Here is a 16713-nt window from a genome sequence, read left to right as displayed (position 1 = left end):
AAGCAGTTGAGATTTGCTGTAGCGTATATATATTGCTTGACGTGTGTGTACTGTATGTACGCTGATAAAGTTAGATTTGGATATACTATAAATCCACCTTTATAGTATATCCAATATGGTTTACATTTTGCAATGATACAAGCAATCAAGCAGTTGAGCTTTATAGTATATGTTGCTTTACTTTATGTATGTGGATCAAATTGGATATACTAAATATTCAACTTTATATAGAGTTGAAAAAAGTATTTGGGGTAATTAAAATGACCTTAATTCAAGACATATTCTTCGGAAAACAATTCTTAAAGCGTTATTTCAACCAAAAATTCTGTCATTAATTCCTCACCCTCATGCCGTTCCAAACCCGCAAGACCTTTGTTCATCTTCAGAACACAAATTTAGATATTTTTGATGAAATCCGAGAGCTCTCTGACCCCTCCATAGACAGTAATGTAATTAACACTTTCAAGGTCCAGAAAAGTAGGCCATGTGACTACAGTGGTTCAACCTTCATTTTATCAAGAGTCGAGAATACTTTTAGTGCGGAAAAAAAAACAATTTCTTCTAGTCTGTGCTAGTCTCCTACGCAGTTTATGCTGGTCAGCTCCTGCGTCAACATCACACGCATGCGCCGTGGTGCTCGTGTGAACAGCATCGGCCAATGGTAAGCCAGCGTTCTGCCGTAGCTCTGACGTAACGCGGAAGCACTGCACTGTATTTACTACGTCAACAGTATAGGAGACTGACAAAGACGTGAAGAAATTGCTGAACAAAGTTGTTATTTTTGTTTGTTTTTTGCACACAAAAAATATTCTCGTCGCTTCATAAAACTAAGGTTGAACCACTGGAGTCACATGAACTATTTTAACGATGTTTTATACCTTTCTGGACCTTGAAATTGTTAATTATTTTAAATAACATTGCTGTCTATGGAGGGGTCAGAGAGCTCTCAGATTTCATCCAAAATATCTTAATTTGTGTTCTGAAGATGAACAAAGGTCTTACGGTTTTGGAACAACATGAGGGTGAGGAATTAAAGGGATAGACACCTACATCTCAAAAATTTTGTTTTTGGGTGAACTTTGTTTCTTCAGTAGAACACAAATGAAGATTTTTAACTCCAACTGTTGCCGTCTGTCAGTCGTATAATGCATGTGAATAGGGTCCAATTCTATTAGAGTAAAAAAAACATGCACAGACAACTTCAAATTAAACCCTGCGGCTCGTGGCGACACATTGATGTCTTAAGACACGAAACGATCGGTTTCTGCGAGAAACCAAGCAGTATTTATGCTATTATTTCATCAGACGAATGTCATCAGCTCTCCAGACCGCCATAACTTCCTGCGAATAAGGTCAAAATACCGGCGTGATCATAGAAATATATACGTAGATTCCTCATTCGACCGATCCGCACAGGCACTGATGAGGCATCTATGTATCTATGACAGCACAGGTATTTTGACCTTACTCGCAGGAAGTTATGGCGGTCTGGAGAGCTGATGACATTCGTCTGATAATAGGTGAAATAATAGCATAAATACTACTCAGTTTCTCGCAGAAACCGATCGTTTCGTGTCTTAAGACATCAATGTGTCGCCACGAGCCGCAAGGTTTAATTTGAAGTTGTCTGTGCATGTTTTTTTTTACTCTAATAGAATTGGACCCCATTCACATGCATTATACGACTGACAGACGGCAACGGTTGGAGTTAAAAATCTTAATTTGTGTTCTACTAAAGAAACAAAGACACCTACATCTTGGATGCCCTGGGGGTAAGCAGAAAAACATAACATTTTCGTTTTTGGGTGAACTATCCCTTTAATGACAGAATTTTCATTTTTGGGTGAACTAACCCTTTAAGGTGCCTTTGTACTCCACTGACTTCCACTCAGAATGTTCCTGATTGGAAATCCTACATGATGCATGTCACCTAAACTGTTATTACAACCATTTATGTCTTTAAATTTAAGTTAGCTTACATTTTGTAAGCTAAATGCTCAGTTTAGCTTACCTGCTCACATTCGCAGTGATGTCTGAATAATTATTTTTCATTCTCAAAGCCTTCATAACCACATATGAAATTTACATAGGTAATTGTAAAGAAAACACCCCAAAAAATGTTTTACAATTGTGCGGCGTTCAGACAAAGATCGCCAGTGGAGCTTAAAGGGATAGCTCTCCCACAAATGTCTCTCTCATCATTTACTTTCTTCAGATAAACACAAACAAATATTTTAGGAAAATAATCAAGCTCTGTGAATCCATAAAATGCAGGTGCCGCTCGGTTAACGCTTGAAAAACCACACACAATGATCATGATGATTTTGTTCGCTGCTTATTGCGCTTAAACAGTCATATACACACAGAATAATGTCAAAATGCCGGTCTTGGCGAATATTCATGTAAACACTGTCAGTTATGTTTTAAGTGAGCGTAAACAGTTGAGAAAGAAGAGTCAGGTCTTAAAGTGACAGCAGCCTAATATACCTGCTAAGGATTAGGAGGCCATGATGATAGACAGAGGCCAATGGGCAAATTTGGCCAGGATGCAGGGTTACACCCCTACTCTTTTTCAAAGGACAGCCTGGGATTTTTAACGACCACAGAGAGTCAGGACCTTGGTTTAATGTCTCATCTGAAGGACGGTGCTTGTTACAGTGTAGTATCCCCTTTGCTGGGGCGTTAGGACCCACACAGGGTGAGCACCCCTTGCTGGCCTCACTAACACCTCTTCCAGCAGCAACCTGGTTTCCCCAGGAGGTCTCCCATCCAGGTACTGACCAGACTTAGCTTCAGTGGGCAACCAGTCTTAGGCTGCAGGGTGATTTTTATTTGTATTCTTTAAAAAACAATGATAGCATAACATAGAAAAATCAGTAAGTGCAGATGTTTATTTGAGTGTGTGAATACCTTAAAGATTGTGATTGGATCTTCACAGTTTCTTTGTTGGGCAACATCACACAGGCGAGCTGTGATGTCAATACGTCTGCAGATGTCCATGTCCACTTTCATGGCCTTCTCCTGGATCTTACTGTCCAGCTCCGACAGGTTCTGTATGTGTGGGCATATGTGTGTCATTTGAAGCAAGAATAAGATAAAATAATAATAACAACTAATTTCTATAAAGCACTCTGTGTACTATTAACGCCACAGGAGTTTCAGATGATGTGAAACTGAAACTTCAGTAGCATGTCTATTTTGGCACACAATGAGGGAAAACTGTGATGATTGTGTTCCTTGGACATCTAGCTAACAGATAATGTGTGTATTGAACAAAAACAAGCTATTTTTAACTCTTTGAACTGTGTGATAAATCTTTTCTGGAAGAGTATTTGATACAACGGGTCATGTCTGATTTTCAGATAAAACACATCAGAAGATTTAAATAAACAAAGCTAATTGTGGAAAGTGGGGAGGTGGGAAAGTATGTTGTGTGTGAGCGTTTATGTGAACAGAAACACAAAGCTCATATATTTCCCTTAAGTATTTCTCCAGAAAATGTGATGACTGTGGTCCGCTCTCGAAGAATGTGAGTGCTATGAGTGTAGTACCGGTAGCTGCGATGAATACACATTCTGTTCATGAGCTCGCCAGAAACAAACCCATGAGTGTGTGTGTGTGTGACTTGTTGATATAAACTCCAATGCAATGAAATGGCTGCTATTTGAAAAACAGCTTAGACCAACATGAATTCTTGTGCTGGTCCAGGCCGGTTTGTGCTGGTTAGTGCTGCTCTGGTACTGAACAACCAACGTGTTCTTGATAATTCAGGACCCACTATCCAGTACCCATTCACTGTTATTGCATTGAAAAACAACTTTAGCAGTGGTGCAAGGATGACATAATTGTGTAGGCCAAAACCTGGAAATGAGTTAGCACTACTGGAGCTTTAGCACTTCCGGTTCCATTTTTTTTTTACGTGTTTTTGATTAGATGCTTAAAATAAGGTCTGTGTTTTTTTTTTTTTAAATGAATAATTATAATGTGTTACATTTATATAGCGCTTTTCTAGACACTCAAAGCGCTTTACATATAGAAGGGGGAATCTCCTCAACCACCACCCATGTACAGCATCCACCTGGATGATGCGACGGCAGCCATATTGCACCAGAATGCCAACCACACGCCAGCTTATTGGTGGAGAGGAGACAGAGTGATGAAGCCAATCGTATATGGGGATGATTAGGAAGCCATGATGGACAGGGGCCAATGGGCAAATTTGGCTAGAATGCCGGGGTTACACCCCTACTCTTTATCGAAGGACATCCTGGGATTTTTAAAGACCACAGAGAGTCAGGACCTCGGTTTAACGTCTCATCCGAAGGACGGTGCTTGTTACAGTATAGTGTCCCCATCACTATACAGGGGCGTTAGGACCCACACAGACCACAGGGTGAGCACCCACTGCTGTCTTCACTAACACCTCTACCAGCAGCAACCTGGTTTTCCCAGTTGGTCTCCCATCCAGGTACTGACCAGGCTCAGCCCTGCTTAGCTTCAGTGGGAAACCAGTCTTGGGCTACAGGGTGATATGGCTACTGGCTCTTAAAGCTTTCACTTGTCTTATAAAAGGTGGTTGCTATTGCCTAAATGGGACTACAGAGGTTCTCGGGGGCATAGAGACAGAGCGTATTTAGGCCACTCCCACACCGGGGGAACAATCCAACGCTCTCCATTGACTTTGTATTGCGTGAGGCTGCCTCCTTGTCGTTTCAGACTTATAACAAAAAACAGAACAATGTCTAAAAGCTGATATGTGACAAGGTGTACAGCAAACAAGCTAAAAAACACAGAAATAAGTTTTTATAAGCTGTCGACCCCAAAAAAATTTTAAGCAGACAAAAGTAGAAACAGGCAATAAGACATGAAGCATCAGCAGGAAGAATGGGTACATTTTGGGATCCTGACACTCAGTATGCCTACGTGTGCATACATGTTGTCACTGTTAAGTCAAATATCCAAATGTCAGTTTTATAAATTATATTTCCTGTCGCTGATTACGTTTGCCTCCAGTGGGCGTAGTTCTCAGTGTAATATAGCATGTCTCAATTGCCTGTACCCACTTTTTTGTTCCTTAAACTTGCTTGTTTTTTTGGGTCATCAGCTTATAAAAACTTCTGGGTTTTTGGTTCTGGGTTGTTTAGCTTGTTTGCTGTACACCTGGTCACATATCAGCTTTTAGACATTGTTCTGTTTTTTGTTATAAGTCAAAAATGACAAGGAGGCCACTTCACGCAATACAAAGTCAATGGAGACGGTTCTTACCCTCGAGACATCCTAGGTGTATATGACTTTCTTCTTTCTGATGAACACAATCAGAGTTATATAAATAAATATCCTAACGCTTCCAAGCTTTATAATGGCAGTGACGGGGTCAACTGAGTTTGAAGCTCAAAAAAGTGCATCCATCCATCATAAACGTACTCCTCACAGCTCTGGGTGATTAATGAATGCCTTCTGAAGCTAAGCAATGCGTTTGTGTAAGAAAAATATCCATATTTAACATTTAACGTTATAAAGTCAAATATCAAGCTTCCGCCAGACTGCCTTCCGTATTCAACTTACAGAAAAAGAGCAACTGACGTACTACGCAACTAGCATAAGTGTTTTGAACCGCGAGAGGTGTTACACTTTCTTCGTAAGTTGAATACGGAAGGCAGTCTGGCGGAGGCTAGATATTTACTTTATAAAGTTTTAAATAAGGATATTTGTCCTTACAAAAACCCATCGATTCGCTTCTGAAGGCCTTTATTAACCCCCCGGAGCCTTCTGGAGTACGTTTATGATGGATGGATGCACTTTTTTGAGCTTTAAACTCAATGACGGGGTCCGTTGCCATTATAAAGCTTGGAAACATCAGGATATTTATTAATATAACTCCGATTGTGTTTATCAGAAAGAAGAAAGTCATGTACACCTAGGATGTCTTGAGGGTCAGTAAATCATGGAGTAATTTTCATTTTAAAGTGAACTAATCCTTTAACTGCAATTACATTAAAATAGATATTAAATATATTGAATGCTATGCTGCAATTTAGAGTGTTCTTTGAACCACTTACTGTAAAGTAAGACTTAAGTACATATTTGTGTCATTTCATAATAACTTCTATTGTCTTCACAATATGGTTAAAGTGTACTGACAAGCATTTATGGTAAATTAAAATATACTTTAAAGCCACACATTTGTAATGATGAAGTTGCAATTGAGTACATTTATTAACATTATTTATATTTAAATATACTTTTAAGACTTTTAAGTACACTACAAGAGCACATTCAATACACTTATTTTTAACAAGGGAGTTCGACATGAGGTTCGGAACGACATGAGGGTGAGTAAATAATATAATTTTCATTTTGGGTAATAATGTCCTGTCCTGTCCAGTGTGTTTGGGTCATGTATTTGTTGTTTGAGTGTACTGAGAGTGTGTTTTGCTTCTCACATTGCTCATGAGTCCTTTGAAGAGCACGAGTTCAGCTTTCAGCTGTTGCACCTTGAGGGTCAACTCATCTTGACATTCTTCACTCTCCTGTAGGTCCTACACACATAGACAAATGCATATCCATTAGTATTATTAATAAACAATTCCTTTTCTGTCTTGGCCAAAATCATCACAATGTTCCTCATATACTTCCAAAAACCCAACCTAACTTCATAGCTAACAGTATGACAATAAACCTACTGACCCACATAGAGCAAAAACGTACATACAATAATTACATAGTAACCATATAATTACATAGTGAACAATTATTTTGAAACTGAAACTTATAATTAAGTTACTAAAGAAGACTTTAAGAACACAGTTATTTTGAGGAAAGTTATTTTATATATAAAATTCTGGGTTAAAAAATTAAGTTAAGAATAATCAATGCAGCTCTAAGACCGGTTCAGGACTAGGTTTAACCTAATCAATTGAAACTAAGAATAAACACTAGATTTCAGATATTAAAGTAACACAGAGATAAACTAAACTCTTCTTCAATTACAAGTCAAGTCAACTACATTTATATAGCGCGTTTTACAAAGCAGATTGTTTCAAAGCAGCTTCACAGTGTTAAACAGGAAAATAACGCAACAGAATTTGATATGGCTGTACAGCCGCTCTGGAGAAAACAGTGATGTCATTTCAATTATCATACAGTGACAATGAGGGCAGATCAGTAATTTAGTTGATTTAGTTAATTTAGTTAACTAATTAGATTTATTTGGATATTTAGTTGAAAATTTAGTGTCCCCAACTGAGCAAGCCAAGCCAAAGGCGAGGAATACACAATAATTGATATCATTAAGCATCATCCTGTATATACTGTAGCATTTTTATATAACCTATTACTAAAGTAAAACTGCGTCTAAACACTGCATCTATGTAAAACATCTAAACACTGACTATTTCAATCTTTTGCACACTCAAGAGATTCTCCTGAATTCAAGTTCATCCAAATAACACTTGATTCCACAGGTAAAACGTGCCAAAAACCTCATAAAAATGTAAGTAACACTTGATCCCAAAGATAAAACATGCCAAAAACCTCAAACTGCAGACAACATCATTTTCTTGATCTGTTTACTCAGTCTCCAGTGATGTACTGTACACTACTGTTCAAAAGTAAGATTTTTTTTAAAGAAATTAATACTTCATTCAGCAAGGATGCATTAAACTGATTAAAAGTGACAGTAAAGACATATCAAATCTAACATTTGAAAATTTAAATAAATTCTGTTCTTGTCAACGTATTCTGGAAAAAAGTATCACTGTTTCCACAAAAATATTGAGCAGCTGCAGCACAATTGTTTTCAAAATTGATTATAAGAAATGTTTCTGAAATGCATACATCAGCATATTAGTATGATGACAGCTTTGTCATCACAGGTATAAATTTGCATTTTAAAATATATTAAAATGTAAAAAAAGACTAATCTAATAATATTACTGCACTACTGTTTATTGTACTCTTGATCAAATAAATGCAGCCTTGGTGAGCATTAGAGACTACTTTCAAAAACATACAAAAAATCTTAACGATAATTGAAAGATAATTGATTTAAAGTAGGGCTGTCAAAAGATTAATCGCGATTAATCGCATCCAAAATAAAAGTTTGTGTTTACATAATATATGCGTGTGTACTCTGTTAATTATTATTTATATATAAATACACACACATTCATGTATATATTTAAGAAATATTGGCATGTATATACTGTATATACATTTATATAATCTATACTATATATGAATATAAATGTTTTATATATAAAAATAAAATAAAAATCTTAAATATATACATGCTTGTGTGTGTATTTATATATAAATAATAATTAACAGAGTACACACACACATATATTATGTAAACACAAACTTTTATTTTGGATGCGATTAATCGCGATTAATCTTTTGACAGCCCTAATTTAAAGACTTTGTTGTTAAACATTATTTTAGAAATAGAAAGTTGTCAGGACAATGAGGTTGCAATGAAGTTAAATGTGGTAGGTAGACAATAATTCATATCTATGAACAGCACATGGTAGAGAAGCAAAGAGATGGTGTGGCTTGAAAAAGTGTTCCTCACCTCCTGTAGATCATTCATTCTCTGTTCCATGTCCATTCTCATGGTGTATTCCTCTTCCCATCTGAGAGGAGAAAACAAGAACATCAGGACCAACAGCAGAGCATGACCCAACAACATGTACTTTTCAATTTTGCTAGCTAAAAACTTGAATATATCACATCAAGTACAATGAAAGGTGGTCCATACATTGCACGACTCGTGCAGTGTAATTAAAGCCTTCTAAAGCTGCATATTAGATAACATTTCAGACATTGTTTATTGAAAATCTTTCTACCCTAGCTCTATAATAGCCATCATTTAAAGGCTATACAGTTAACTATAGAACCGATATAACCCGGCTGTGAGAAACCCACTTCTAGCCAAAATAACCTTGAACTTGATTACATGTCGTTTTTGCCAAAATAATGCGAGATGTCTCACTATTCCATTGTGTAAACAAAGTCAACAGTGATTACAAGGTGTTTGGTTTCATTTATTTGACATGTTCATGTACTAGATGAATAGTCTATTCCTGGGCTATGGTTAGACGGCTATTAAATTTCCACTGACAGCCCAAATTATGCCTTGTTTTAGCCTAAACATCAGGGCCCGTATTCATAAAGATTCTAAGAGTCCTCTCAGAAAACTCCTAATTTAGCTTAAAAACTTTTACGTAGGAGTCTTAGCTTAAGAGCTATTCGGGACCGATCTGAGAGCAACTCTGAGCAAAGAAAATACAAAAACTTTTATCTCAGTGAAGAGGCGGGGCTGACCCCGTTGCTACGTATGACACAGTCTTTTGAAGACTGTGATTGGTTGGTTGTCCAAAAAGGGGAAAAAATGAGCGCTTTTAAGTATAGGGTCTATTCACTCCTTCACTTTGAATTTACAAGCGCAAATTGTCCTATTTTACCGTTCTCTCTCACCCACACACACACACACACACACACATACACAATATATAAATGTACACTGAAAAATTAAATTAAGCATAATTAATTTGTGCTCGTTTAAATAATTTAAAAAATATATATATTTTAATTTAAAAAAATGAATTGGTTTAATGGGAATTGCATGTGTTTTTGTTTAAATTGAGATCAAATAAATTGATTGCGACCACTTACGATAAAACTTTTTAGTAAATTCAACAAATCATTTTTTTCAGTGTATATAAATCCTTTTATTATTTACCATGCTGTTAATTATAAGGTATTTGATTGGCTTAGAATTATAAACATTGTTCCACTCTTTCCAATTACACTGATTGCTGGTATGTCTATTTAATTGGTGGTTTGAAAGTTGGTTTTAATGCAACAAACATGATCCCTGCACGATCTAATCTATTGTGTCTCTGTTGTGATTAAGTGATTAAGTCACTGTTATCCATCGTCTGCAACACATTTCTTCTCCCTCTTCGTCTTTCTGCCATTTTCTCCACTGCTAAAGAAACTCTTAAGCCTCTTTAAAGTCCTCGTCCGTGCTCCTAACAAATTTGACCTTAAGACCTCTTTTAAGGGTTAAGATGCTTTCTGAATTACTTTTTTCTTTACTAGGATTTTTTAGTTAATTTTAAGAGTAAACGCCTACATTTCTAAGAATTTTCTGAGAATTTTGTCACTAGGAGCTACTCTTTGCATTAAGATTCTTTATGAATACGGGCCCAGGGCTGTGTTTAGATGGCTAGTAGACGTCTTTTAAATGCAAAATTGCTTGCTGGGTCTGGTGCATTCAAAAGAAATGAAACCAATTTTTTTCAGTGAATCTGATCTGGTTCACAAAACTGGTCTAAAGGATTAATTTACAATCTGACTGACTCAATAATGTATGTTTCACACACAAAAGTATCACATAACTTGACAAGACTTATAGACATATAGAATATAGCACACACGTCTAACTTTACTTTTATGATACTTTTATGGTGCTTTTAGATCCTTTTTGGAGAGGGAAAACTCCAGCTTCCATTCCATTGTAATTGTATGAGAACAAGTAAAAAATGGCATGAGAGTGAGTAAATTATGGCAAATGTTTCATTTTCGTGTAAACTGTATTTATGCTATATAAAACACATAGCAAAGAAAGACAATTGCTCTTGTAAAGCAGGAGAAAAAGCAAAACATGTATTGTTCCCATTATAGAAGGATATTTGTGTGTGTGTGTGATCTTCATGCGTAAGTGTTTTTGTTTCTGTGAGCATGCTAGATCAATTTAAGTGCATCCATTCAGTCCTTTTAAATGATCCATCAGCCCAGTCAGCTCGACAGTAATTTACTGTGTGGCTGTTCAACAGTAATATTGTCCAGTGCAGTAGTATTGTGCAATGAGGTGGAACCGAACAAGCCCTGTCCTTATGTAAGAGCTACTTGACATTCAGAGCATTGCAGCAGCCTCTACATTTATTAAACATCCTCACTGGACAGCAAGGTTAGTTTGAAGGCTGTGCATTACTGCCAATTCAAGGTGCAAACATACAGTTACTGAGGGGAGCGACAGATAACGTGAGCGACGCGAGGAGAGAGGGCGGAGAGAGAGAATGAGTGAGAGATTGCTTCTCTGCAGCCTGAGCCCTTGTGTATGTACTGCAATGCAGATATAACAGATCATAGCTGGAGGCCATGGCTGTAATAGAGCAGCTCAAATGAGACAAATGTTTTACGTTCCAGAACATATTTTAGTGAATGTATTGTGCATACATGTACAAATGGCAAGTGTGCTCAGCTTCAGAAATTTGTATGTGAATTTAATGTGACATTTCCAAAAGAACACTTTATTTTTTCTATCCTTCTACATTACAGTTCATATGTTTAGGGTCTGTTAGATATTTTAAAGTTTTTAGAAGTCTCTTCTGCTCACCAAGGATGCATTTATTTGATCAAATATACAGTAAACACAATCATATTGTGAAATATTGATGGAAAAGCTGAATTTTCAGCATCATTACGCCAGTCTTCAGTGTCACATGATCCTTCAGAAATCATTCTAATGATTTGGTGCTCAAGAAGAATCTTTCTTATTATTTTCTTTTTTTTAAATATTTTTTTTGTAACATTTGTCAGTGACTTTTGATCAGTTCTTGCTGAAGGAAAAAAATATTTCTTTAAAAGAAAATAAAAATCTTACCCCAAACGTTTGAGCGGTTGTGTGTCACGTATAATGCATTAAGAAAAATTTTTTTAGTTTCATGTAATAGTGAAAAAATAACGTTTGTGAATCAATGAATCGATTCAAATCACTAATTCAGTGATTCATTTGCATCACTTATCACTCAAAATTTTTCTGTAAAATATATGTTGGTAAATGCTGATGTTTATGTCTATGTTTTGTTATATATGGATATGAATTATGTGCTTTCAGCTGTTCTGAACGCTTTTGGGATGAATGGGAACGCCGACTGTGAGCCAGGCCCCATTACTCAACATCACTGCATGACCTCCCTGATGCTCTTGAGTCTGAATAGAAGCAAATCCCTGCATCCTTGTTTCAACATCTAGTGGAAATCCCTGAAGATCCCTGAAGAGAGGAAGCTGTTATTGCAGCAAAGGGAGGGATTCATGCTTTTGCCACACTTTTGAAATTAAATGTTAGTAGAAGAGCATCAGGGAGGTCAGGCACTGATGTTGAGTGATGGGACCTGGTTTGCAGTTCCAATTCATCCTAAAGTTGTTCAATTAAGGTACTAAGTCACAACAGCTCCCTGGTTTGTGCACGGGTCATTTCTGAACACAGAATTGTCTTTAATGTCACTTTTAGATTTGTTCTAGAAAGGGGTGCCCACATATTTTTGGCACTACTGTTTTAAAATAATACTTTTATTTATTTACTATACACATAAAATTGGTCAAAAATGACATGAAAGACATTTATAATGTTACAAAAGATTGCTCTTTTAAATGCTTTTTTATTTATCAAAGAACCCTGAAATAAATGTTTCCGCAAAAATATTAAGCAGCACGTCTGTTTTCAACATTTATAATAATAAGAAATGTTTGTTGGGCAGCAAATCAGCATATTAAAATGATTTCTGAAGGATCATGTGACTCTGAAGACTGGAGTAATGAAAATTCCAATGATCAAATAAATGCAGCCTTATTGAGACTTCTTTTGAACTATTAACAATCTTACCGAGTACAAGCGTTTGAATGAAAAACCAATGTGGAAAACATGCCTTGATTATTTTTAACTAGATTTTCATTGTATTCAATTTTGAATCTGCTTTGTTAAAATGATGGTTATATAAATACTGGGAAGTATACAGTACCGATCAAATGTTTGAAAACATTATTATTTTTGAAAGAAGTCCCTTATGCTCATCAAGCCTGCATTTATTGGATAAAAAAACAGTAATATTGTGATATATTATAACAATTTAAAATAACGTTTTTCTATTTTAAAATACTTTAAAATATCGTTTATTTCTGTGATACAATGCTGAATTTTCATCAGCCTTTACTCCAGTCTTGGAACACCCCTCCAAATCAGGTGTTCGAATTCAGGTGTTCCAATCACTTCCATGGCCCCAGGTGTATACAATCAAGCACCTATGCATGCAGACGCTTCTACAAACATTTATGAAAGAATGGGTCGCTCTCAGGAGCTCAGTGAATTCAAGCGTGGTACCGTGATAGATTGCCACCTGTGCAATAAGTCCATTCGTGAAATGTCCTCAATACTAAATATTCCACGGTCAACTGTTAGTGGTATAATAACAAAGAGAACAGGAGAACGGTACTTGCCTGACAGCATTGTGCCACGTGTAAAGTTTGGTGGAGGGGGGATTATGGTGTGGGGGTTGTTTTTCAGGGTTTGTGCTTGGCCCCTTAGTTCCAGTGAAAGGAACTTTAATGCTTCTGATTTCCAAGACATTTTGGACAATTTCATGCTCCCAACTTTGTTGAAACAGTTCAGGGATGGCCCCTTCCTGTTCCAACATGACTGCGCACCAGTGAACAAAGCAAGGTCCATAAAGACATGGATGAGTGAGTTTGGTGTGGAGGAAATTGACTGGCCTGCACAGAGTCCTGAGCTCAACAGCTTTGGGGTGAATTAGAGCGGAGACTGCGAGCCAGTAATATTCTCATAAACACACTCCTAAACCTTGTGGAAAGTAGAGGAGTTGAAGCTGTTATAGCTGCAAAGGTTGTGCCAACTCCATATTAAACCCTACAGATTAAGAATGGGATGTCATTAAAGTTCATGTGCATGTAAAGGCAGGCGTCCCAAAACTTTTGGCAATATAGTGTATATAAGCCGAAATAAATGAGATATCATTTTTTATCACAGACAGAGAGAAAAACACTTTCGAGGAAAAAAGCCACAGACAGCAAAAGACTGCTTACTAAATTAGAAAGCCAAAACAGAAAATACATATAGACAAGAAAGTCTGAAAAGAGCTGAAACCATTACTAGAGCAAATGACAAAGCAGTCAAACGGAGAGACGCTGAGCACAAGATAACATCTGTTATGAAGCAGGCGGTTTTAAGACAGAGAGCCAAAATGACTTTTGTGCTTCTCAACAGTGTTTTCACCTGTTCTGATGAGTCAACAGACGGTAATGAGTTTGCGAACTGACGGTCCGTTCAGTCCTAGATAAAGCTGCTATACGTGACTGACAGCAGGTGGAATGCGGCGCTCTGGCTGCTGCAGGTTTGGACTTAAAAAGAGCCGTGGGCCTGACTGAATACCACCATGTGTTATTTCCCCTATAGCTGATTCTTATCTTCTAAATACTGTATGATCTTCCCCCTCATGTTCAACTCTAGCTTGGCAAGTAATAAAAGCCTTTGGTATATACCAATAGTTAAAGTCAATTTTAAAGTCCATTTAGCTCCACCTTAACAGATTACTAAACCACTGTATTTTACCATTTTTCCTATGTCCCCATGCAGGCCTGCGTATCCCAATTTCATGATAAAACTTACTATATGTGATTTTTTTTGGGGGTATATCATTAAAGATTCTCTATATTCTTTTCAATTATTACATTTACTTTAGCCATTATAATCAAGGCTTTTAGCTTGTCCCTCAATTTATTGTCCACCCTGTAATTTTTGACAATACTTTCCCTTTAAATGTAAGTTGGAAAAATTACATCATATCATAAAGCTGTCATCACTGCTTTGGAGGGAAAACAACTTGGGAAAGTGAGTGAGATCCTCTATTATTTTAATTGTCTATTTTGTATCTTTCAAATTTGATGTGGTCCACCACCATGTTAAAGGAAAAATGGAATAAGTTAGTAGAAAAATCTTTTTTAAACGTACAATTTTAAATACCATACAATTCTTCATTAGATAAACCTTCTGTGTTAGCTTCTTTTTGCTCAGACGTAGTGCAGTGGCTGATTTTAGGTCAGAATGTCCACTCTCTTAAGTGTCCACCCTATTAAATCAGTGGACACTGAGAGTGTACATCGTGATGTGAAGGTAATTTATGTTTAAAGTTGAAGAAGTAGTGTATTTAAAGTTCTTTGGAAATGATTTACGTGTTGTTTCTCATCTAAATGCCATTCAAACTAAAGTAATAATGTAACTGGTTGTATGTGAGATATAAATCATCCATCCATTCTTTATATCACTTGTCCTTCCTGTTATTATTTTGTCCATTCTGTTATCACTTTGTCCACCCTGTTAAGCATTTTTTTTTTTACAATAATTTCATAAAATCAGCACAAAACATATTAATAATTCAGTGATAATGGAAATTTACTGGAGTATCAATAAGGCAGTACTTTAAAAACTTAACAAAAATGCCTTTTAGGCATTAGTATTTGAAAATAAGTACGAAAGTAAGTACAATTCATGCACAATATTCATATTTTCTGATAATTTATTAACTCATATGCTTTTAAAGGGACAAAGGTCCATGAGGTGTCTAAGATAATGTATACAGTGCTCATAAATTAGAATCATAAACATTTGTCCCTAACAGGGTGGCATTTTTGATATTCCATTTAATTTATTTTGTTTAATAAATGGTTAAATTTATTTACCCGAGCTTAACCCAAAGTCATTTTTTCAAATGTTTTACATCTCCCTACATAACTACACGAAAATTTGTTTGACTTTCTACATTTTATGATAGTTAAAAGCCACCGAATACCAGGAATGACCCAGAAATATGTTTACTTCGTGTATCTGCACATAACTGCCAGCAGAGGATTAATGCTCTATTTTATCTCACAAAAGTTGCAAGTCACAACACGTTCTCTCTCTCTTTTTTTTTTTTACGGATTCCACTTGCAGGATGACTAGTTCTTTTTGTTGTGGTCTTAAACACCTGCAGGTTCCAGCCTTTTCAAGTTTGAAAAGTAACCACTTCATGCAGGAAGTGCAAAGTGACTGCAGGCTGCTCTGCAATGAAACAAGGTTTGTTCGTGACAGATGCACAGGTTATCAGAGGTCAATGCGAGTCAGGTTCCCCTCAGTACCAGAAGGGCAGAACATTGAAACATCCTGAAATAGCCCAGAGTACAAGTGTCTTATCCTCCTGAGAAGTTTTGGATTTGACAATAAATACAATGGGGTTCAAAAAACTGAGCCTACCACTGAAAATGCTTCTATTTTGTATTTTTCTAATTGAATACATTTTTATCGTAAATTATATTATCAAAGTCAAATTTGATCATTTCTTAAAGGGTTAGTTCACCCAAAAATGAAAATTCTGTCATTAATTACTCACCCTCATGTCGTTCGACACCCGTAAGAAGATTCATATTCGGAACACAAATGAAGATATTTTAGTTGAAAGCTGATGGCTGAGAAAGGCTTCAGATAGGCCTCCATTGGCATTCAGTACATTTACACTCCCAAGACCCATAAAAGTCACTTAAAACGTCGTTACAAAGTCCATCTCACCACAGTGACTCTACAATAATTTTACGATTCGACGACAATAGTTTTTGTGCGCAAAAAAAATCAAAATAACACTTTTATCCAACTTGTTCTTGTCTTCCGTGTATGCCTCCACGACGCATGCGCGAGAATATGACGTAGATCCGGCGTTCGGACACATGACCCAGAAGCGATTTGTTTACAAGCAGAGGAAGACGCGCGTATCTAAGCTGTTGAATTCTACATTGATCGTGCTTTAGGTCTCGGCGTAGTTCTCAAAGTCGGGCTAAAGTGTGCATTTCATGGATTCCCGAACACCGGCGCTACGTCAT

At 36.6% G+C, this 16713-nt stretch overlaps 2 protein-coding genes across 2 annotated transcripts in view; one reads left to right on the top strand and one right to left on the bottom strand.

The window, feature by feature from the left end:
* The window catches only part of gtf3c6 (general transcription factor IIIC, polypeptide 6, alpha), a 1355101-nt gene that overhangs the window by 1266682 nt on the left and 71706 nt on the right, over positions 1–16713 (top strand). The gene's annotated exons all lie outside the window — the stretch shown is intronic.
* iffo1b (intermediate filament family orphan 1b) overlaps positions 1–16713 on the bottom strand; it is a 29374-nt gene that overhangs the window by 8666 nt on the left and 3995 nt on the right. The window contains exons 2-4 of the mRNA XM_079837491.1: positions 8573–8633; positions 6444–6539; positions 2911–3051 (exon numbers count right to left, since the gene is read on the bottom strand). Of these exons, the coding sequence (XP_079693617.1) occupies positions 2911–3051; positions 6444–6539; positions 8573–8633 (298 nt within the window). The remainder of the gene's footprint in view (positions 1–2910; positions 3052–6443; positions 6540–8572; positions 8634–16713) is intronic.

The sequence above is a fragment of the Gobio gobio genome (assembly GCF_949357685.1).
Source record: "Gobio gobio genome assembly, chromosome: 15".
Classification (NCBI taxonomy): domain Eukaryota; kingdom Metazoa; phylum Chordata; class Actinopteri; order Cypriniformes; family Gobionidae; genus Gobio; species Gobio gobio.
The sequence above is the reverse complement of the archived record's forward strand: the minus strand, read 5'-3'. Positions and strand labels throughout refer to the sequence as shown.